At 35.0% G+C, this 25,100-nt stretch overlaps 1 protein-coding gene across 1 annotated transcript in view; it reads right to left on the minus strand.

Annotated features, from left to right (window-relative positions):
* Window positions 1-7,512: 7,512 nt before the first annotated feature.
* Window positions 7,513-25,100, minus strand: part of LOC119047635 (sodium channel protein type 3 subunit alpha) — a 117,493-nt gene continuing 99,905 nt past the window's right edge. Inside the window, exons 21-27 of the mRNA XM_053665237.1 lie at window positions 19,132-19,254; window positions 16,341-16,613; window positions 13,482-13,535; window positions 12,518-12,659; window positions 11,389-11,486; window positions 9,779-10,049; window positions 7,513-9,266 (exon numbers count right to left, since the gene is read on the minus strand). Of these exons, the coding sequence (XP_053521212.1) occupies window positions 8,071-9,266; window positions 9,779-10,049; window positions 11,389-11,486; window positions 12,518-12,659; window positions 13,482-13,535; window positions 16,341-16,613; window positions 19,132-19,254 (2,157 nt within the window). The 3' untranslated portion in view covers window positions 7,513-8,070. The remainder of the gene's footprint in view (window positions 9,267-9,778; window positions 10,050-11,388; window positions 11,487-12,517; window positions 12,660-13,481; window positions 13,536-16,340; window positions 16,614-19,131; window positions 19,255-25,100) is intronic.

A 25,100-nucleotide genomic window follows, 5' to 3' on the forward strand; every position in this document is an offset into this window, starting at 1 on the left:
TATCAGAAGAAGAAGAGCAAGAAATTGAAAGCTTATTTGAAAAATAATGGAGAACTTTCATAATCTGTCAAAGGAAATAGACTTCTAGGAAGTTCAGGAAGCTCAGAGAGTCCCAAAGAAGTTGGACCCAAGGAGGAACACACCAAGGCACATCATAATTATATTACCCAAGATTAAAGATAAGGAGTTAATCTTAAAAGCAGCAAGAGGAAAGAAGACAGTTCTTTACAAAGGAGTGCCCATAAAGTTATCAGCTTATTTCTCAAAAGAAACCTTACAGGCCAGAAGGGACTGGAAAGAAGTATTTGAAGTCATGAAAGGCAAGGACCTACACCCAAGATTACTCTGTCTAGCAAAGCTATCATTTAGAATGGAAGGGCAGATAAAGTGCTTCCCAGATAAGGTCAAGTTGAAGGAGTTCATCATTACCAAGCCCTTAGTGTTTGAAATGTTAAAGGAATTTATCTAAGAAAAAGATGATAAAAAATGTGAACAGTAAAATGACAATAAACAACTACGAACAACTGAACCTAAAAAACAAAAATAAAAGAAAAACAAACTAAGCAAACAACTAGAACAGGAACAGAATCACAGAAACGGAGATCACATGGAGGGTTATCAGTGGGGAGGGGTGGGGGATGAATGAGGGAAAAGGTACAGGGAATAAGAAGCATAAATGGTAGGCACAAAATAGACAGGAGGAGGTTAAGAACAGGATAGGAAATGGAGAAACCAAAGAACTTATATGTACAACCCATGGACATGAACTAAACAGGAGAATGCTAGAGGAAGGTGGGGTTCAGAGTGGAGGGAAATGAAGGAGGGAAAATGGGACAACTGTAATAGCATAATCCATAAAATATATTTAAAAAAAAGAACTAAGACTACAGGTATGTTCCAAAAAGTTAGATTTCTAATTTAATTGCATTCAGATCAGAGAACTTGGTGTGAAACATATGATACCAGTTCTTTGAAATTTTTTGACACATGCTTTTTGGTCTGTCATTTAAGGCATTTTAATAAATGTGATACGTGCATTTGAAGAGATTGTGATACTTTTTCAAATGTTGCTTCACAGTTCTTTATGTGTCTAGTAGGTGAACCTTAATTATAATAAAAAATTATTGAATTTTTGTGGCTTCAAATGACTGAAACCCAGTGTTAAGTCTTATAGGTACAGACCTGTGTACACTATAGCTGGTCATTGATTTCAGGGTTTTTATACAAAGTATATTTACCATAGTTAGCACAGATGATCAATCTAAATTAATGAAATTTTTGAATAATAAATAATTCCTAAAAGGCAAAATTAAATAAAAATAAAAATTATATGTTCTTTTTCTGTCTAGTCATTACATTTTGGCTGTCGTTAATTTCTACTAGGTTAACTTATACTTTTTATTTATGTTATTTTTCTATTTTCCTTTTCCTTCTTGTGCTTTTGAATTTATTAAATATTAACTTATTTAATTTCACTCTTGTACTAGTCTTAATATTTTTATTCAATTTGCTATTCTTTGTATATCTTTGAAATTTTAGTAAGCATTTTAAACATAGTATAAAGTTAATTTTTTATCATCCTCCTGAACAATACAAAGACCTTTGAAATTAAAAAAAATTTTTTTAAATTTAATTGTTGTTCAAGTATAGTTTTCTGTCTTTTACTCCCATTCCAGCCCACTCCCCCAGTGCTCCCCACCTCCCTCCCATTTTCATCCCCGTTAGTTGTTGTCCATGGGTCCTTTATACTAGACTAGTTCCTGTAAATCCTTCCCCTTTTTTGTCTATGGCCATACCACCCTGAACGTGCCTGATCTCATCTGATCTTGGAAGCTAAGCAGGGTTGGGCCTGGTTAGTACTTGGAATGGGAGACCTTAGAATTTTTTAGCTCCAACATCTCTCCCAGCTAGCATGAAAATATTTTACCTTTTTAGCTCTATTTATTAGTTTTAACAACAGACATAAATTATTTTTGCTTTTTGCCATCAGTGTTTTTTAACTCTATCCTGTTAATCACAGATTTATAATATTGTTTTGTGTTTTGTCTCAACATTCCTTTCTGCATCTTAGGACTTTCTGATGAAATGATTTTTCTTTATTTTCAAGTATATCTTTTAGACATTTCTTTGTCAGAATATGTTGGTAATAAAATATCTTTTTTTGTTTATATGAAAAATTTTAAATTTGTTCTATATTCTTAATGATTCTTTTCCTGTGTATAAAATACCTGTTTAACAGGCATTTTCTTATCATATTTTGGTTATGGCTGTTATATTCAAATTGCTCTGTTTATCTTTCTTTTCTTTTTACTTTGAAGATATTCTCTTGAGCTTTGTTGTTGTGAAACTTACGAAAATGAACCCGAGTATGGTTCTCTTCTGTTTATCCTGATTAGGACTTTTCATGATAGCTGAATGTTAGGATTTTTGTCCACTATCAATAATGGAACATTTTTAGTCATATATAATCATATATTGGATTCACTTATATTTTAACTTTCCTTTTGGGATTACAGTAATGTTATACCTTTTCACAACTTGCTTTATTTCTCTTAAGGTATTTTATATATTTTATATCTTTGCTTCTGCTGTTTTATTTGTAACTTTTTTTCAGATTCTAGTTCACTATTTCTCTTAAAGACATCCATGTATCTTTAAGCTATTTAAATATTCTATTTTGTTTTAGTTTCAATTACTATATTCCTTATTTCTAGAAGTGGCATAATATTGTTCAAGTGTGTCTCATAATTTTTCTCTCTCATTATTTACATTTTAATTCCTTTTTTATTTTCTAATACTATTAAACAGACCTACATCTCATGTCTGAAGACTGTGGATATGTTCTGTTCTCATTCTGCAGGTTTGTTTTCTTATTGTTTCCTTTGTTATTTCTCTTATTATGAGCTCATGTTTCTCTGACTTTATTTGTGGTAAGTCTTTGAGGCCTGGGCTGAACTGTGGTCTTTCAGAAAGGATTTTGGTTCATTTCTACCAGGAGCCTTGAACCACTAGAAATTTATGTCTATTTTAAATTGAATTTTTGCCTTGCAGTATTTTGTACTAGGCCAAAAATGTAGATTATGGCCAAGTACACATGAATTCTGGGCCTATGGCTATGAATTTTAGGAGATTTTTGTCCCCCATAAATCCAGGGCTAAGATAAGACACAGAAGTTTGCTTACCAAGTTGCCTTTCTATCTGCTCCTGCAAGGTTATAGTTTTTAAAAATGTTTTAAGTGCGTAACTTTTTGTTGGTCTTGAACTTATTCAAGATTTCTAGCACTAATTGGATATAGTATTTGTCTTCTGTTCCCTGTACACAAGTAATTAAAACCAAGCTATAGTCACTGGCATCCGTAGAAACCCTGAGAGTTCAGTGTACTTGCTTAACTTTTCCTTACAGCCCTGGGGAACTTCCCTTGCTTTCTTGTATGCTCAACTATACGTTAAAATGGTCTCTTAAAATATGTTATTGTTTATATACACATATTTTTTTATTTTAATTGTTGTTCAAGTATAGTTTTCTGCCCTTTACCCCCATACCAACCCACCCCCAGCCTTCTCCACCTCCTGTTTTTATATATTTTATGAAAAAATATTTTCAGATAGTTGTCTAAAGTATAGTCATAAATTATCAAAGGTGCAGAATATCAACATGATAAAGGTACTGAACTCTATGTTTTTAACCATGCAACAATTTCTTATAGAAAATAATTCAATAATAACTATTCTTTCACCAAGAGAATTAATGAAATTAAGTTTTTGTTTTAGTAGTTTCTATTAAGTAATAGATATTTGTAAATTACAGTTAAAGGGTATAGTTCCAATATATTTGTATATTTTTAACTAATTGTAAAGATGGGTTATCTGAATTTAGATGCCAGTAAATTAGAGCTATTCACAGTTGGGACTGAAAACATTGTACCAGTATTATTGTTTTGCACTTAAATATTTTTGTGTGTTTGTGCAAAAATTAACTATACTAGTAATAATACTGATAGTTACTGTTGTTCTGCTAGTCACTGCTGATAAAGAGCAGAAGGGTAAAAAAAGTTCATGAGATGTGCCTCATCATACCTGGGATATATACACTCTATCAGAAGAGATAAATGCAAAGGAGGTAATGCAGCTCATTATGATATATAGCATCACTGATGCACATTAGGAAGTTTGAGGAGAAAGGATATATTCTACTTGGGGAAATCTGAAGAAGGTTCCTAAAAGATGCCGGTGGCGGGGTGGGGGGGGCGGCGGGGAGGGAAGGAGAGGGAGAGCCACTTCAGATGAAGAGAATAGCATGTGGCGAGACAGGGGAGATATCAAAACATTGTGTAATGTGATTCCATGGGGGAGAGAGCGTGAGTTGTGGAGTGGTGGCTTGTGATAGATGATAGTAGTGGGATATGTGAGAGGCAAGTTATCCAGAGTATTTTTTGTTACTCCATAATAGCAAGGGAAAATTGATCTCTCAATAATGGGCTGCTGGCTGGCTTAGAAGGTTTCAGATATGTAATTCAGTATGTTTATTGGCAGAATTATAGAGGATGAAAAGATTCTGGAGAGTAGAGGAGATGTACTGCCCACAAAGGTAGGAATGAGTGGCAATAAATGTTTGGATGTATCAAATCATTAATGCTTTTCTCTGTGAAAAGAAGAAAACATTTTAGATCTTATAAGAGAAAGACGTGCATCTTTATTCTTTTTTTAAAGAGTTTTTTGTTTATTATTCTTAGAAAGATGGAAGGGAGGGAGAAAGAGAGGGAAAGAAGCATCAATGTGTGGTTTCCTCTCACGCACACTCCAATGGGGACCTGGCCTGAAACCCAGGCATGTGCCCTGGCTGGAAATCGAACTGGTGACCCTTTGGTTCCCAGGCTAGAGATCAAGCCACTGAGCCACCCAGCTCAGGTAGCATTTTTTATTCTTTTGTAATTAAAAGAAATACTCTAGAAATATAGAACTTAAGCCCAACTTCTTCAAGTTTTGTGACAAATGTTAATTAATGATTTAAAAGTAACTTGGTTCCAGACAATTTTATAAATGACTAATGATATCTTCGTTTTAATCTTTTTGATTCTATATCAGGTGTATCTTCTAGAAATCTGTAAGGTCACAAAGAAGAAATAATAGCCATCTTTTGAATTATTTAAAACATTCTTCAACTTGGTGCTATAAAATATTTGACATCAAGAAGACTTTTAATGGGGCTAAAGTCAAGGCTGAATGTGTTTTTGTCTATTTAAAGGTATTTGAGTAATGTTTTAAAATGTATATTGACTCTTTGGACTATTTTGGAAGAAGATCATTTAGATTTAATTCATATCAATTAATAGGTTGCTTGGCTAACAATTACAAAATAGGATACATAAAAATATTAAGGATTTCACAAAGTAATATTAACTTCTGTGTGGCATTGGCAAGATCTGAAAATTAAACAGAAAGAAGCCAATAAATTTCAGTTGTCTACTTATGTCATTTATGTTGGGGTTAGGTTTAAATATGAAATGCATACATAGATCCAATTTATGTTAAAAAATATACATTATAACTGAAGTGTTGTTTGGTTTTGACAACATTAATCTAAGGGACCTGAAAAAAAGTTAATATAAATACTGAATAAACTGCATCATTAATATTTTATCTCTAAAATAAATAGGAGTCCATAAAATGCATTTAAAAACAAAATGTATATGATTTATCAACTACCAAAACATTTAGAGATGGTATCATTTACACTGAGAGGAGTTGAGATTAAAATGCTTTTAGCCAAACGTATTAATTGGAGTTGACAATCATTATAGAGGGTTACTATTACTGTTATGGTACCTAAGCTAGATCATGTGGGTTTGACACTTTGCACACAAAAAGTTCACAAAACTGCTTTTAATAGTCCTTGTTCTGCAGTACTGCTTGGTGGATCATGCAGTACGTTGTTATAAAATTTACGTGAACTTTTATGTATACAGATACCAGGTCAAGTACAGGTTTTATTAATAAGATATATTTTTAAATTCCAACACTGAAAAAAGAGGCCAAGAAATTAAATACAATAAAAAATGAAATATTTATTCTTTTGGCTCAATAATGACGTAGCTCACCATTCTTCTTAGTAATAGCAATTCCCTGCATGCAGTTCATCATTACACTACAAGTAAATAGTTTTGTAAAATGAGTTAACATTAAATTTTTGGTTTGTGCAAAAGAAATGATATCATTTTAGGTAATTGCACAACTTTGCCACTTTTTTATGGCTAGAAAAGACACAACCCAAGTTATATCTCTAATAGCTTTAGTGCAGCAGGAATTAAAAAAATAAGACTAGTCTGCATAAGCAAAAACTACAAAAGTTGAGTAAAAAAAACCTTCCATGAATAAAGGGTTATATTGAGCAACCATAATTGGTAGAAAATGACCTAGGATTGAATTTTTGACCAATGTACCTACTATTGGTATGATAGAAAATATATTATAACAAAGAAATTCACAAAACCCAGTGTCTAACTTTTATTTTAGGAAATTATCCTTTGAAAAGCCTTATGAATTCAAAAGTTTGGAGTTGTGATTAAAAATAAAAAGCAAAAGCATAAAGTGAAATAAATTGCCATGTCATCAACCTGAAAATAATTTTCTTATGTACAAAATGCAACAAATAAAATTGATCATATTTTTACATTATTTATATTTAAACAAGTTTTGGACATATTTTTAGCAAAATATGAAATATTGGTTTTGACAATAGGCAGTGTGTCACGTGTTTCCTTGAAATCTAGAGAGGCACCACACAACCATCAAGTTAAATTAAAAATGCAAAAGTAAAAGTGCTTTTAAATAACTGTAAGCTATTCTGTTTGACATACTAGCCAGAGAGCTGGTTGAATTCACTCTACCACCAACATGTGACTTCTTACTGAGACTTATGAAGAGTGGATTGAGTAAAATAGAGCAGCATAAGCAATATTAACATGCATCAGTGATAGTCTTTCAAACTATTTATGTTTAATGAATGGTACAGAATACATCCCTGTTGGAAGCTTGCAAAAGACACATACACTGTGGTACATATTTGATATAATAGAAGATTTTTTTATGAGGCTGCATATATACTTATATATATATTTGCCCAAACATGCACCACAGGAAAAAATAACTATTTACATAACAGAGGGTGTTTAATTGATATAAAATGTCAGCTTTGCTAAGAGCAGAAGATGGCAAAGCAATACTTCAGCAGAAAGTGAAACAACTATCCTAAAGCAATACTTGAGATATTCTATATCTTTCTAGAACAGATTATTAGATTACTTTTTCTTTGAAAGCATTTAACCAAAATTACATATAGAGCTCTGGAACCTGGAATAAAATTTGCACTTGCTGAAACAGAATACTCTACATAAAAATAATCCTTTAAAATTAGGAGAATTTACAGGCACATAACTGTTCAAATATAAAGAAACATAGTCTGAAACACTTTCAAAATTAAACTCATTTAGAAAATAATAGAAGTACCTGAAATTGTTGACATTAGAATTTTGTTTCTGGTTTTGAGCTAGAATTTCATTTCTTGGGCAAAACAATTTTGTCTGATTATTCTGAGAAACTTTTGGGATAGGAATACAGGGATCATATACTTTCTTCTCAACTTAAACCTCATTTACAAAAATAGTGACATAGTATTATGAATAAACTATGAATTGGGTACCAGGGACAAATTTTGTAAAAATATGGCAGATATGGAGGCTAAAAATAGAGTGGATGCAAGTACTGTACTAAAGGTGTTTGGTGTAGTTACAATGATCACTTTGCACAACTATCTTTACAGTCTAGGTAGCCATTGAGTTTCTCCTCAGCAGTGTCAGCTGGTAATGAGAACAGCAACCTTTTGTCAATGTTGATACCCTGACTCACAGAGTTGTAGTGACAGAGCGGCCACTGTCTTGTTATAGGCACTGACCGTGAGTATTTGTTGAAAGTCAGTTTGGCATAGACCTCCTCTGGGAGCACAGTTGACACGTAGACTTTACCTTCATAGGCTGTAAACAATTGATTACAAAGATAATTCTGTGTTTCTTTTCACTTTTGATTTTCCCTCGCCTCTCTCTCTTTGCTTTCTTTTTCTGGTTTGTCTTTCTCAAACTTTTCTTTGTCTGGCTTTGTTACACTATCATAGGAAGGAGGAGAGGTGGTAGAGGAACTTCCGTCTGTTTTTTCTGGGGTAGAGTTTCCATTTAATTTATCCATAATCATGTCTTCTTTTATAGGTAAGTCAACCCTCCCTTTGATTACCTCTTTATTATATTTACTTGATACATTTTTTAACCTTTGCTTTAAAAGATAACATCTGAAATTACGCTGAATGATAGCAGCAGACACTTCCTCTTGTTTTCGTTTCAAAGTGGTTGTGATGGGCTCATAGGAGACTTTGGATGGGTTCGATGCCATGAACCGGTCTTCCATCTGTATTCGAAGGGCATCCATCTCTCCGCTCTCACCCAAAACCCGCTTTGTAAAGGCAAATAAGATGTCGAGGCAGTGGATCCGGTCTCCACTGACCATGGGCAGATCCATGGCAATGAGCTGGACCTTGTTTGGTTTTGCTATGAGAAGTGGAGGATCCAGAGCAGCTGCAAAATCAGAGAGCTTGGAGAACTCTATGAACTGGGTGGCATCAGGATCAAACTTCTCCCAAACCTCGTAGAACATCTCAAAGTCATCCTCACTCAGGGGCTCTGCACTCTCTTCAGTAGCAACACTGAAGTTCTCCAGGATGACAGCGATGTACATGTTCACCACGACCAGAAATGAGATGATGATGTAACTGACAAAAAAGAAAATCCCAACAGATGGGTTCCCACAGTCTCCTTTAACTGAGCTTCCAGGGTGAATTGTGTCAGGGTCACAATCGGGGGGTGCACTGTTAAGAATAGGCGCTAGCAATCCGTCCCAGCCGGCAGAGGTGGTAATCTGGAACAGGCAAATCATGCTGTTGCCAAAGGTTTCAAAGTTGAACATGTCATCAATCCCAGCTTCCTTTTTAACATAGGCAAAGTTGGACATTCCGAAGATGGCGTAGATGAACATGACCAGGAAGAGCAGGAGGCCGATGTTAAACAAGGCCGGAAGGGACATCATCAGAGCAAAGAGCAGCGTGCGGATGCCCTTTGCCCCTTTGATCAGCCGTAGGATTCGGCCAATCCTGGCAAGTCGGATCACTCGGAACAGGGTAGGGGACACGAAATATTTTTCTATCATCTCAGCCAGAAACATTCCTATGGGAAAACACAGAAAACAGCTAACCAGTGAGTATTTTATGCTTACATGAATACTTCATCTTTGCAAGGTCTGTGAAAACAACAAATTTGTTATAAATACAAATCTTTGCTAGATATTTGGATCTACTCCCTAGCTTAGCAATTAAAGATTACAGTTTTATACAACTCTTCCAAAATGGCATAGTCAATATAGAGTTTTTCAAAATCCAACAAATTAAATAATCTCAGGTAGTGATGTGGCAATTTCAGTTTATATACATTCAATTGCTGTGAATAGGTATCCTCACATATGAAATGTGCCAGTTACAAAGATTATTTAGAAAATCTCCAAATATATTGTTTTCTACTTTTGAATACCAACATTTTTCAGTTAGAGGAAAGTGAACAAGATTATTAAACTTTAGATCTACACATTATGACTCTCAGATCTGATTTCCATATTACACAGCTCTCAGGCCTTGAGGGGCCATCCTACAACTGCGCCCTCCCTGTAATGAAAACACTCTTACCTACAATGGAGAGAATAACCACCACAAAATCAAAGATGTTCCAGCCTATGGTGAAGTAGTAGTATCTGAGGGAGATAAGCTTTAGTACAAATTCTCCAGTGAACAGGATAATGAACACAAGGTTGATCCGGGACAAAACTTGAGTCATATATTTGCTCTGGTCGTCAGTTTCCACCATCATGGTGACCATGTTCAGGCAGATGAGGATCATGATGCTGATGTCAAAAACTTGTCTGGTTACAAAATCAAAGACCATTCCTTGAAATTTGTTCTAGAAAAAGAGAGAGGTGATAGAAGGTTCGTATGCATATTTCAAAAATAATGATCCAGTAAAATGGCAGTGGAAGTTCTCCCACAAGTGGCCATGAGATGTGTACGCTTCTCACATACCCCAAACAATTCTGTGTACTCCATCTCTCTTCATGTTTAAAAAAGAGAAAGAAATGAAATCAGTTCATATGACAAGAATAAAACATGATAGGTTTATTTAGGTTCTATGAGAAAATAAAACTGAATAAGGTATAAATTGGTAGCGGTTCATTAATAATATGTGTGGGCTTTGCTTGACGTTAAGAACTATGATCATTTTTACAAAAAAATACTGATAACTAGTAATCATGATTTACAATGTAGGTTAATATAGACAGACTTATAAATGAGTGAATACCCCAATTCATTTTTCAGTACTTTAGGACTGATGCTATCTTCTTTTCATCTCTCTTTCCCATAAAAATACATCAGTATTTTTCAATTTAATTCTGCCTCTTTTAACTGTTATATTTAAATGACCTTTGGTAAAGTGGGATCATACGTTTTTGTTTACCCTGTACCTCCTTCTTTCATCTCCTATCCAGCTATAACTACTCTTAAATATATGAAGTGAAGTCATTTATAGAATTCATGAGACCTTGTCAAGGTCTAGCAGTGACAGGTTTTATAATTTGGGGTATGATATTTACCTTCTTTGGGCCTCAGTTTTCTTATTACATACTCATCTAAGAGGACTGATGAGTTAGTGTATGGGTCTGTGAACATAATACATCATTATTATGCCTTGCTATAATTAAGAAGCTCTACAAAGTATGCATTCAAATATGTCCTTTTTTGTGTGCTTCATGAAACTATTTGGATGACATCCGTTTCATTTCAAAACAGTTTAAGTATTTTTTTTAATCATAAAAATACAGAGAACAAGCATCATAAAGCAAGGCCATGGGTGTCGGCTGGGAAATCTGATTCAAACTCCATCTACATAAATGGCCAAGAAAGCACCTATAACGAGATCAGAAGAGCAGGAATTGGCACTTTGTTGGCAGCGATGGGGGTCATAGGGGCATTAACCTGCTTGGGAAGCAGTTATTGGGAACCCTTAGCGGCTTTCAACCAACAAACTGTAGAAAACATTCCTCTGTTTTATAGAATTTAGTCATTTTTATTGAGTGTCTTATTGAGTGTAGCAGTTGTGAATTGTGTTACACAATATGGACTTCACAATTAGGCCATATTATGTATTGGTGATATCACACAATATGTTCTCATCCAGAGCACTGGCCAGTTTCATCATATGGAAATACAGTTTTAGAATGTTAAAGAAAATGAGTCATTCTTACTGCTGGCCGAGGTATGGGTTTTTGAGGTTTCTTAGACCCAAGTTTCTTCATTGCATTGTAGTATTTTTTCTGTTCCTCTGTCATAAAAATGTCCTGACCTCCAAAGTAAAGACATAGAATAAAATTGGTTACAATCTCAACATGTGTCACAACAAACCTTTATGAAACTATTCCTGGGTCTTTCCTTTAATCCTTAGTTTTTTAAATGGATTATCACCCTGTTTCATACAGATTTTCATACATTCTACTTTTCCCACCTATGTGAAATTCTGAGTACTTTAATATTTTGTAAAACCCATAATCATATAAAACTCTGGTTAGTTAGTACAGGATCCTAACTTGATTATATTGTGTTTAAAAGGAGGATCAGAGATCTCAAATATATTTTCATAAAGAAAATATTTTCTTAGACTATTTCACTGTTGACAGTTTTACTTTTTTATTCAACAATTTTTTAGCTCCTCATGCATGCCAGACAATGTGCCTGGTACCAGAATTACACAGCTAGGTAAGCCACTGTGTGTGTGTGCAAAAAAAGGCAGTGCAGGCACTGCAGAGGTAATAAATCCCAAGGCTCAGAAACGGACTTCATGTAGGAGGCTACTATTAAGCTAGACCTTAAGGGATGATTGAGGGCTCGCTAAACAAAGCATTCAAGGAAGAGAATCTATTCTGTGTAAAGTTAGGAAGGTAGAAGAACATGGCTTGCTCAGAAAGGGGCAGAAAAATCCATGCGGCTGTGTGTGGAGCAGATGATGTTGATGGTGGGTGGACAGTGACTGAAGAGTAGGGAAATGGATTTAGAAAATGTGTTAGAGGAGTAAAGGCAGCTGAAAAGCTAGGTGGAGATAATTCCTGAAAGGCTCCATAAGCACAGATAATGCAGTGAAGGCCCACCGGAGGTTTGGAAGATGCGGTCACACTGTCTGGGTCAGAAAGACACTATAACAAATTTGCAGAGGATGAACCCAGAGAGAAGGCACTGATTATTAGAGGTGGAATCTTCTGCAGCTGAACTGACAATATAATGAATAGAAAAGAATGTCAAAATGATCAAAATCTATCATGACTCCGAGCGCCCATATATAACAGAACCTTAGACTGGAGAAAGGTGAGAGTTGAGGAATACTTATCTTCTTTTTCTGTTGGTTGAAGTTATCTATGATGACACCAATGAATAGATTCAGAGTGAAGAAAGACCCAAAGATGATAAAGATGACAAAGTATAAATACATATACAGATTTTCTTCATACACAGGCTGAAGTTGAACCTAAGTAATATGGAAAATATTAAATATTTAAAAACAAAAAAGTAAATGAAATGAACAATTTAGTATTATTATTTAATATAGAGATATTTTTGCCTTGCCCTCAGAGAGTATTCTGCAACAAACAGTTCATTTTTTCAAATAGTTATGATGTAGCATAATGAAAATTTGTAATTTTTCTGATTGTTCTTGAATCTGCTTTCCCATTGTGGCTTATTTGTACATATTATTTAGAGTAACAACAGTGATATAAATAAGGAAAACACTTTGAGTCTATTATTAGTTATATGTATATTGTGCAGTATTTTGAATTTAGGTTTGGAAATGCCAGCTCTCGGAAATATGGCTTTAGTAATAGAACATCAACATTTATCAGGAAAATACAGCATAAACAGATATGTTCTGAGAAATTATTTTTATTTCTATTTAAAAAATTGAGTTTCCCCGAACCTTGCTTGCTTTTATCATGGTGTTTTTGGAAGCTGCTTCCCAGACCCTGGTTTATCATACTCTCCGGGGACAGGGAGAGACAAGTTGCTACCCCACTGAGCATCTTTCTTACTCTTATGAGTCTCATTTACTGGATCAATATTATATCTTCTAATTCATGCAATTAGACAACTTTTCATGTTATATATTATATAGTAGACGTATCAACAAAAAAATCTATATTTAAGTGTATTGTCTTATGAAGATCATTTCCACATATAATTTTAAACATTCTGATAACATTTAATATAAAATTCTGGACTTTTCAGTTAAATTAGCACAAATGTTCACCATGAAAAATCTAGTAGCTATGAATAGCATTTGAGTGATACTTACATCTCGTGAGTCAACAGCTGCATACATAATATCCATCCAGCCTTTAAATGTGGCCTGTAAACAATATATATTTGAATTCTGTTTAAAAACCTTGTCTAAGAATATGCATTTTACTATATGAAAATATAATAGTGTTATTATAATAACTTTTTGTACAATATTATGAAATGTTCTATGAAGGGATTAAAATGAATTGAATCAAAAATGACTCTGAAATAGAACAAAATTTTATTTTGAGTCTGGAACTGTTTTCATTGTTTTTCTTGGAAGGCTTTCCTTTTTTTTCTACACTAAAATTGAACTTGATGCTTGATTCATAAAACTCCCCTTTCAGTCTCAAATCCCTTTCATGCCAAAAGTCAAGCTCTATGAGTCAAACCTATGGCATGTTAAACACAACTCAGTCATTTTCATGAATAATTATTGATTAGTTAATATACTGTCAATTAGGTCAAAATTATTAAACATTAAACATTTTGAAATTCACTTCATAAAATTTGCATTTTCACACATTTTAGAACCATACTCTACATGTTGGTATAATTAAATATATGGTTAATAATGCATTTAATTCATTACTACAATACATACATTATTATTTTAATACATTAAATTGTTTCTTTGGCAATGATTGCTGCAAAAACTTAGAAATGCATTAATAGCTCAGTAATGCTCAATAATATAACAAGAAAAAAACAAGAAATAGAAATATAAAATCACATTAAAACACTCTAAAAGCTGAATGCTAGGGAAAATACATTATAATGTAACTGTACCAAAAAACTGCTTGACCTAATAAATAAATTTGGCAAAACAGCGGGATACAAAGTCGGTACCCAGAAATCAAAGACATTTTTGTATACCAACAATGAAAGAAACATCAGAAACAGAAATCAGGAAAAAATCCCATTTGATATAGCAACAGGAAAAATAAAATACCTAGGAACAAACCTAACCAAGGAGGTAAAAGTCCTGTATTCAGAAAACTAACTACACAACACTGAAGAAGAAATTAAGAAAGACACAAGCAAATGGAAACATATACCGTGTTCATGGATTGGAAGAATTAACATCATCAAAATGTCCATACTACTCAAAGCAAGTTAAACATTCAATGCAAAACGTATTAAAGTACCAATGACACATTTCACAGACTTCAAAAATTTGTATCGAACCATAAATGACCCCAAATAGCAGCTGCACTCTTGAGAAAGAAGAGCAAAGTAGGAGGGATCACAATACCTGATATCAAACTATGTTACAAGGCCACTGTAATCAAAACAGCCTGGGACTGGCATCAGAACAGACACAGGGAACAATGGAACAGAATAAAGAGCCCAGAAATAAACCCAAGTTTTTTTGGTCAATTAATATTCGACAAAGGGGCAGCAGAGTAAAATGGAGCAAAAACGGTCCCTTCAACAAATGGTGTTGGGAGAGCTGGGCAGTTTCATGCAAAAATATGAAACTTGAGCACCAACTTACACCATACACCAAAATTAATTCAAGGTGGATAAAAGATTTAAATGTAAGTCATGACACCATTAGAGTTCTAGAGGAGAACATAGGCAGGAAAATCTCAGATACTCCACACAGCAATATTTTCACTGATATGTCCCCCTAGAGCAAGAGACATAAAGGAAAGAATAAACAAATAGGATCTCATAAAAAAAAGCTTCTACATGGTTAAAGGAAACAGCATTAAAATTAAAAGAGAACCAACTGTATGGGAAAATTCGCCAATAATTCCTCGGGCATTGGTTTGATCTCCAAAATATATAAAGACTCATACGACTCCACTCTAAGAAGACAAGCAATCCAATTTAAAAAAATGGGCAAAGGACCTGAACAAACACTTCTCCAAGGAGGACATACAGAGGTTTCAGAGAAATATGAAAAGATGCTCAGCATTGCTAGCTATCAGAGAAATGCAGATTAAAACCACTATGAGATACCACTTCACACTGATGAGAATGGCCATCATAAAGCAACAAACAAGTGTTGGAGAAGTTGTGAAGAAAAGGGAACCCTAGTTCACTGTTGGTGGGATTGCAGACAGGTGCTACCACTATGAAAAACAGTATGGAATTTCCTCAGAAAACTAAAAATCAAACTGCCTTTTGACCCAGCAATTCCACTGCTGGGATTATATCCTAAGAACCCTGAAACACCAATCCAAAAGAACCTATCCACCCCAATATTCATAGTAGCACAATTTACAATAGCCAAGTGCTGGAAGCAACCTAAGTGCCCATCAGTAAATGTATGGATCAGAAAACTATGGTACATTTACACGGTGGAATTCTCCTCAACAGAAAGAAGGAGCTCCTACCCTTTGCCACAGCATGGATGGAACTACAGAGCATTATGCTAAGTGAAATAAGCCAGGCGTTGAAAGACAAATACCATATGATCTCACCTTTAACAGGAACCTAATCAACAAAATGGCCAAGCAAGCAAAATGTAACCAAAAACATCGAAGGTGAGAGCAGGCTGACAGTGACCAGGGGGAAGAGGGGAGAGGATAAAGAGGGAAAGGGGTGAGGGGTTTGCAGGAGCAATTATAAAGGACACATGGATGATAACAACAGGGGTGGAAGTGGGGGAGGGAGGTGGGGACGGGTGGGGTGGTGGGGAGAGAAGGGGGAAAGGCAGAAAACTGTACTTAAACAACAATTTTAAAAATGCTTAAAAATAACATAACTGTAAAACATCTTCCTTACAGTCAAATCAAGCTTATGGTATAGATGTTATCAACCACTTTTGTCAGATAATAATCATTCAAACAGAAGAACAGAGAAATGATCTTATTTGAAACATTTTGAAAATGTTTTCAAAACTCACACAGTAGCCACTTACCACTTGAAGTAATGCAAGATATCCAGCACCAACATTATCAAAGTTTACTTTGACATTTTTCCACCGAGCATGTTTGCCGAGAGCCTGACAATCACTCAAATTGTTGACCTCACTCATTTCAAACATGTTACCCGTAGTTGTGTTCACACAATGGTAGAACTTGCCAGCAAACAAATTCACACCCATTATGCTAAAGATCAGCCAGAAGATGAGGCAAACCAACAGCACATTCATGATGGAGGGAATTGCTCCAACAAGAGCATTCACGACGACCTAGAAGAAGAAATGAGGATAAGGAAGCTTACAAATCGTTAAAGTGGAAACCATTCCTTTCATTTACTTAAGACTAAAATGGGTGTGAAAAGAGTTAAATAAAAATCTAGAAGGACAAGTTTTTCCTCTGATATTTTCTAGGACATATTTGTAAGGGAAAACAAACAGTCACACAACAAAAAAGCTAGAGAATTTTAAATGCTAAAATCTAAAAGCAAAATATGTCAAAGCATGAAAAGAAAGAAACAAAACCTGGTAAAGTAAGATGGAGTCAGAAAATGTATGCTGGGGAAAAAAGAAAAAAGATACATTAAATATCAACAGAAGAAATAATCATCTTTCAACAATACATTTTAATTTTCAAGAGTGTTAATGAGTGATGATTTGAAAATGTGATTAAATAAACCCTTACAAATAAGCAAAGTATTAATAATATATTAAACCTATATCCTCAGAACAAGTTAAGTTTTCATGTCTATGAGAAAAGGATTAGGAGTTTGCAAGGTCCTTTGGGCTCTTATTGGTAAATCTCAATTTAAAAAGTATGTTAAATTAGGAAATGAGATGGAATTTGTCTCTGGACATGAAAATACTGAACATGTGCCCATTATTATTCCAACTCTCTTACCTGTTCACTTTGGGGCACATGTTACTTCACCAGGCCCACCTATTTCATTAAGGACAAATGAAGTCACATTTCCTCTCATTAAATTCAGAAGAGATTCAGGTGTATTTTGAAATATCTAGGGCTGTCAGCGATATCTTTTCTTACCTAATTGAATCTGGTTTATACTGTACTATTTTGTTAAGAATATATATTCAATGAAACTATTAATTTTAAAATATTGCAAATATTATTTTAGAAATCAACACCAGGAATTTTAAATTGAAATCACAACCTTAAATCTAAAATGGCAATAATTTCACAGGCTACTAAGATTTTATTTATTTTAGAAATTAAGTCAAATACACTTAAAACAGATTTTTTGCTATAAAAAATTTTAAGATTTAATTAATTTATTTTAGAGAGACAGGAAGGGTGGGTGAGAAAGAAAGCAGGAGCAAGAGAGGGAGAGAAACATCAATGTGTGAGAGAGATTGGTTGCCTCTCACACACCCCCAGCTGGGGACCTGGCCTGCAACCCAGGCACGTGACCTTTCTGGGAAGTGAACTTGTGACCTTTGGTTGTCAGGCCAGCACTCAATCCACCAAGCCACACCAACCAGGGTACTATTAAAATTTTTGTAAACTGACCACCACAAGTTCTCTTGACATCAAATAAATTCATGACACATTTTACCATATTTTATAGCTGGAATGTTAATTCTGCCATATGCCTGCATTGAAAATGACAATATTTTTTGGATTAGAGCAAATATATGTTTTTTTTGTTTTGTTTCATTTCTGTATCCCCTCAAAAATAAATTATTAGTATGAAACCATACAACCAGATGATGGCTTAAGTAATGTCGATAATGGCAAAAATTTGGAGTGAAAAGGATCTAAAATTTTATAACTTTACACATTTCATCTTGTGACATTATCGAGTCTCAGTGGAATAAAATTATAGTGTAAAACCAAGTATTTCTTTCTTATAGTGATCTGAAAAGTCTGGAGAGTGGTTTCATTCTCCCCCATGAGTGAATCTCAAAGCCAAAACTGAAGTGTTTTTATTGCCCGAACAAACCACCCCTTAAGATAAAAGAAAGCTCTATGACCTACAACAAATTCAATAGCCACGGGCGTTTGCAAGCTGGATTCAACAAAGCTGACCTTTGTGCTAAATAGTATTTTGAGGGCCATGGCAAGTCACTATGTATACAAGTGCATAATTTCTGTTTAGATGCATAAAATACACACTAAAGAAGGGACCTGGAGAGGAAAATAGAAGTGCCATAGAAAAAGTCAATCTCATGCAGAATGCTCACTTAAAAGGAGATCTATAAAACAAACCCCAGGGGTTGCCTGCAGTGTTTAATTATCTTAACCCCCTACTTTGTTTAAGAAATATAGATTTTGTCAGAGGCTACAATTTAGTGTTGTTTTCTTGTACAACAGCTATTTTTATCACTGACGTTAATTGAAGAAGTAAAAGCACACAAAGACCATTTTACATTTCATTCATGGCCAGTAATTTTTGAGGAATCAAATTACCTATTGGAGAAGAAAAAGACCCTTCTAGGGTGAATGTCAGTAGTAAATAGTCATTTCAAAGTGTATAAGCAATGGAAAGAAAGAAATAAGATCACATAGTTTATGGATATTGTTGAAACATCTTTGAACTTTTATCAGAAGACCTGGACTCTAGTCCTCATTCTGCCACAGACAACTTTTCAAATGCCTGTTTCAATTTCAGTAGTCTAGGTTTAGTGATCTCTATGAGTCCTGCTCTAAAATTTTGTAATCTTATGAAATAAATTTCAAAAGAGTATGGCACCCCTCTGTGTCTAAATCATTACCTAAATCATTACCTCTAAATTTTGATATGAATCATCAGAAAGCTTTTATTCTTCTTACCCTCATGCCTTCAAACCGGGATAAAGCTCTTAGAGGTCTCAAAGCTCTTAATGTCCGGAGGGATTTGATGGCACCAAGTTCCGAGTAGCCAAGAGCATTGGCTACCAAGCTAACCAAAGAAACCTACAAAAGGAAAAATTATTCATCAGTCTAACAAGAATTAAACTGTTGGTTGAAGGCATAGCACATGGTGTTTATTTGCTAATGACAACCATATAAAACTTCACACATACCTTGGCAGTTTTTATCTTCTACATGGTGGGATCATCTCACATGGTGAGCCTCATCTCAAACTATTGCTTTTCTTACCCATGAAACAGGAGTGCCTGCCCATTTTCATAAACATTTGTAAACTTCTCCAAGTAGATATTTCACCCATGCAGCATATAGGTGTGTGTGTGTATAACCCTAATGATTCAGGATTTGGTACAAAAACCATATCCTCCAGGTGCCAAAGATCTGTGCTTAATACCATTCACTAGAAATCATGCTTCTCTCCTGAATTTATGCAGTATCTTGGTTTTGTACAGTGGAGGCATTTGCCATGCAATAGAGTCAGTACATCCAGTGGCAGGTTTAATGGCTTAATTTCTTCAGAAAAGGGATGCTGAGATGGATCTAAATGAATCCTCCCCAATGATGTTTTGAGGGTGGATGAAAATAATGAATTGCTTGAGAGCACATGGTCTAAAGGGTGACACCAGAACCAGAACTGAGGCTTCAAAGGCAATTAGAGCCACTGTCCTGTCATTGTTTAATTTAGCATTCATCTCATTTACTGGGCTATTCATTTCTGCCTAGTATTTGCTGTCACAGAAGACTGAAAAGATAGGAAAGGTTATTAGAGAACACACAGGCTTCTCTATTCTGGGTTCCTTCACCTCAGGAGGCATTGACAGCTTCTTTATGTTTCTGAAGCTTCTTACTGAAGACTTTCCTCATCCTCACAACCAGCTCCTTTATTTAAGGATAAATGGCTACAATTTTTTCAAGACCTTGAAATAAGAAAGTTCATGCTTTGAAAGGGAAAGGAAAGGGTAATGGCCAGAATGCGAAGGTACTGGCAGGTTAGGAAGTTGTGGGTTCAAAGGCTGGGAGGCACCTACCACTTGCATGTAACTGCCTCAAACTGGTGTCTTATGTGTTTCTAGAAAAGAGCTGGGCATAACTGAGTCACCCTTCTTGGGGTGGACCACACATCATTTTGTGTAGCACAAAAACTCATGTTACTGAGTCAACTACTGTGAAAATTATATTATGCTTTAGAGGCAATTTTGAAGTAAATAATTTTAATGGTTTGCAATATAATTAAAATTTGAAAATAATGTCCTCAATGAACAGGCTGCTTTACATCTTGCAATGATTTCTTTAGTCATTATCTTTGTCTCAAAGTAGCCAAATGACTAGTCCAAGGAAAGGTAGCAAGGGGCACGTTCATAACTGGAATTTAGGTCTTTTGTTTTCAAGTTCAGTTTTTGCCACATCAGCAAATTCGTCCCCAACTTTTCAATATATAATGTATTAATCTTCATCTTTTGTGTGCCAAACATAAAAAGCACCCTTGGTAACATATACAAACTGTAACAGAATCCCTGTGCCAAAAACTAAATTTTTAGTACAAATTTACATGACTCTAGGTACCTCACTACACAGAAAATACTATGTGAAAAAACTGTCTGTGCTAGACGTCCCCAGGGTGGTTTAGTTGGCAGCCACATTTTTCCACATTCCAGTGGCAGCTAAGCTGAGAAGGAAAGGAAAAATGAGGAGGGATTGATGGTTCTGAAGAAGGCGCTGCATTTTTGTAGTTGGTTGATGAAACAAGTGATATAAATTTGTTTTCCTTTAAATGGCTAAAGATAATTTTTAAGGTCAATATAAACAGTCAAATGATTAAAAACATATGATTACCTTCATAAATTCAGATAATACATCTAAAAACTTGCATACTTTTTGATAGCAAAATGGAGAAGCATTCCCATTAAAACAACAAAGAATATTTGCACCATCAACATTATTATTTAACAATGTCTTAGAAAGGAAATGGAAGCTATAAAAATTAGAAAACATGGAAAAGTCATTATTCACAGATGTATTTTTGTTGATCTCATGAAACAAAAACAAAATAAGGGAATAAAGTGGTAACTATTATAAACAATAATAAAATTATCTTATATACTAATGTATTATTTATTTTTTTACCATCAGCATAAATGTTTTTTAGAACTATACAAGCTTTAAAACATTTAAAGGGAGAATAACATAAGCTAAAATATTGTTTTAAGATAAAGAGCACTGAAGGAGAAAAATTTCTTCCTATACTAAAACCAACTACAAATCTGCAATAAGTAATGCTGTCATATTAGTAGGCAAATAAATTAATGAAACAAAATAAAACTAAATTAGACCCAAGACATACCAAGATTTAGCATGTGGATAAGAGTAACATTTTGAATGAGAGATAAAAACAACCTAAATGAGAAAACATTTTGAGGAAAACAGTATTGGTCTCTCACCTCACATCTAACACCAAAATAAGTTCCAGACTGATCGAAAATTAAAACAAAATTGGCCCTGGCTAGGTAGCTCAGTTTGTTAAAGCATCGTCCTGATACACCAACATTGCAGGTTCGATCCCCAATCAGGGCACACACGAGAAGCAACAATGAATGCACAAAATAAGTGGAACAACAAATTGATGTCTCTCTCTCTCTCCTTCTTTCTCTTTCTCTCTCTCTACCCCCTTCCTCTCTGTCTCTGTAAAATCAATAAATAAAACAAAAAGACAAAATGAAAATGGATGAAGAAACAAAACTGACTCTATAAAACTAGAAAGAACAAAGAAAAATATTTATTTATTTATTTATAAATTATTTTTCAACTACAGTATTCTTTCTTTTACTCCCTTCCCAGCCCACCCCCACACCCCCCACCTCCCTCCCCTTTCCACCCCCCTTAGTAGTTGTCCATGTGTCCTTCATGCTAGTTCCTGTAAATCCTTCCTTTTTTCCCCTGAAATTCCCTCCCCTCTCCCCTCTTTAATAATCTTGAAAGGAAATGGTCTTCAAGAGCATGAGAAAAATCAAGAAGAAAAATACTAATAAATTTGACTAAATCAGTGTGAAAAATTTATACATGATAAAAAACAAAATCAAAAGACAAAAGCCCAAATAGGGAAAATATTCATATACCACAAGTGACAAATAGTAAAGTTTCTTAATATAAAAAGAACTTGTAAAAATCAGTGACAAGAGGTCATTAAACAGACAGTAAACATGCAGATTTTTTAGACTTTCATTTTAGTCTATGTTTGAACAATGCATTTACACTTCCTATTGAAATTCAACTTGAAGGAATGCAAAGGAATCCAAAGAATGTGAGAACAAAGAGGAGAGTTAAAAATTATGGATATTAATATCCAAAATACATAAAGAACCCATACAACTCCACGCCAAGCAAATAATAATGCAATTAAAAAATGGGCAGAGGACCTGAACATACATGTCTCCCAAGAAGGCATACAAATGGCCAATAGGTATATAAAAAGATGCTCAGTCTCACTAGCTATTAGGGAAATGCATATCAAAACTACAATGAGATACCACCTCACACTTGTTACAATGGCTATTATCAACAAGAAAATTAATAAATGTTGGAGAGGTTGTGGAGCTGGTAGGAATATAAACTGGTACAGCCACTATGGAAAACATTATAGAGGATCCTCAAAGAATCATGAGTAGAGTTACCACATGATCCAGCAGTCCCACTTCTGGGTATTTACCAGCAAAATTTGAAAACATTTATTTGCAAACACATATGCACTCCTGTGTTCATAGAAGCATTGCTCATGGTGGCCAAGACATGGAAAACCTGAGTGTCTTTTGACAGAGGACTGGATAAAAATGTGGTACATTTACAAAGTGGAATACTACTCAGCCAGAGAAAAGGGAAAATACTGCCATCTGTGACAGCAGAATGGACCTTGAGGATATCATGCTAAATAGGTAAGTCAGTCAGAAAAAGCTAAGAACCATATGATTTCACTCATATGTGGTATAGAAAGTTGAAACTCATGGACACAGACTGCAGTATGGTGGTTACCATAGGGAAGGGGTGTGGGGAGGTGGTAAGTGGTGAAAGGGGTCAGACACATGGGGACAGAAGATAATTTGACTTTAGGTGGTAGGCACACAATGCAGTATACAGGTCATGTGTTATAGAAATGTATACTTGAAACCTATAGAATCTTATTAATGTCAACCCAATAAATTTAATATAATAAAAATAACAAAATTCTGGACTATGGAGAGCGTAGGAATGCTTACTTTTTCAACCACACAGAAACCCAAGTGCCTTCAGAAGTCAAATCGCACTAACGAACTCTCAAAGGGCTCTGGACCTGGAGGCACCAGTTTCCTCTCATATAGGAAGCAAATGGATGGCACTGAAAACAATTGATTGAAAGTCTCTCTACAGGAAAGTTGAACATGCTTGGGTCCCCCCATTCAGCTCTCTTCAGCTCTGCCTGAGAGCAGAATGGAATAATACACTGCCACATTGTAGAGTAAAATCCGTATTTGCAGTAGAAGTCAGAACACAGAAGCAAGAATCTACATTGTGAAACCACAAAAGCCTCTTCAATACATAATAAAACTGAGGGGGTTCTTTTATTAACACTGCCACAGGGTTTACACAGCACATGGTCTAACTCAATATTTCTTAGAGCAAGGGCACCTGGAACTTGAGATTGCTAGAGGCACACCTCCTCCCTTTCACTCCAGAACACTCCTGGTTCCTATTGCTAGGCAGCTGCTGAGATGGGGCTCAGATAGTGGTGAGGGTCAGGTACAAAGCTACCATTGAAGTGGTGGCAAAGGGGCTGTTGGTGAAGATGGGAGGTGGTGGATTCTGGAGATGGTGGGATTTGAAGATGGGTGAGGTTTATGGCAGGAATGGAGTGAAGGATATCCGGTGTCTGTGAGAAGTAAAAGACACTTCCTATGCAATGTCAGTCAGGAATGAGAGCTCATTTTTACGTAAGGGGGGTTTGTAACTCAGGGACTGCCTCTGACACCCTTTGCCTTCGACATTCTTTCTACTTCTATCTTTGGCTTCTACAGTTTATTTATCTGTCTCTAACTCTGTACATAATCGGAAAATCCAGAATGCTTACAACCTATATAAAAATAAGTATCTTGGTCATTTTGCCTTTTTTTGTTCATTTGTTTTATTTTTGTTTTGTGGCAGTGGGAAGCTGGAGATAATCTTCATGTTCATCCTGGGGGAAGATGAGTGAATTCTGGAGGTGCAGTACTATAGACTGCTAAATGGTACTCAGGGCTGTGGGTTCTACAGGGATTTCATTCAAACATTGCAAACACAATTATTTTAAAAATGAGGACTTTCTAAGTTTACTTCCTTGTCTGAAGTCCTATAATTTAGTAATTTCAAGATGATTAGATCAAAATAACACTATATGTTATCCATGCTGAAAAGACAAATCACGGTATTTTTATTTACGAATGCATCATCCTTAATCAAATACAGTACTGGAAAATACTTCTGTTTATGGGGTATATAACTATGATTCTATCCTCAGGTTTAACAATTTGGGGGCCGAATAAGAATTGTTTTTGTCATTTTACATAGTGATTTTCCTCATCTACAAAATTGGGGATAACAATAGCTGCTTCAGTGGTTGTTGTGAAGATTAAATGAATGAAGACAAAGGTTAGTTGTTATTAATTTCATACAAGAGAGCTCTTATCCTCCATGAATGTCACTGTTTAGAATCCTAGCTGGTGAGCTTGTGTGGTATCTCTCAGGAAGGGCTTTGAGAAGCCCATGGGCATATTTCTTTTCTTTCTTTTTTTTGTCCTCACCTGAAGACGTTTCTTTTTTCCATTGTTTTTAGAGAGAAGAAAGGAGAGAAAAAAGCATCAATGCAAGAGAGAAACATTTGCTGGTTG

Source organism: Artibeus jamaicensis, unplaced genomic scaffold (genome assembly GCF_021234435.1).
Source record: "Artibeus jamaicensis isolate MK-2021 breed Jamaican fruit bat unplaced genomic scaffold, CSHL_Jam_final contig_391, whole genome shotgun sequence".
Lineage (NCBI taxonomy): Eukaryota > Metazoa > Chordata > Mammalia > Chiroptera > Phyllostomidae > Artibeus > Artibeus jamaicensis.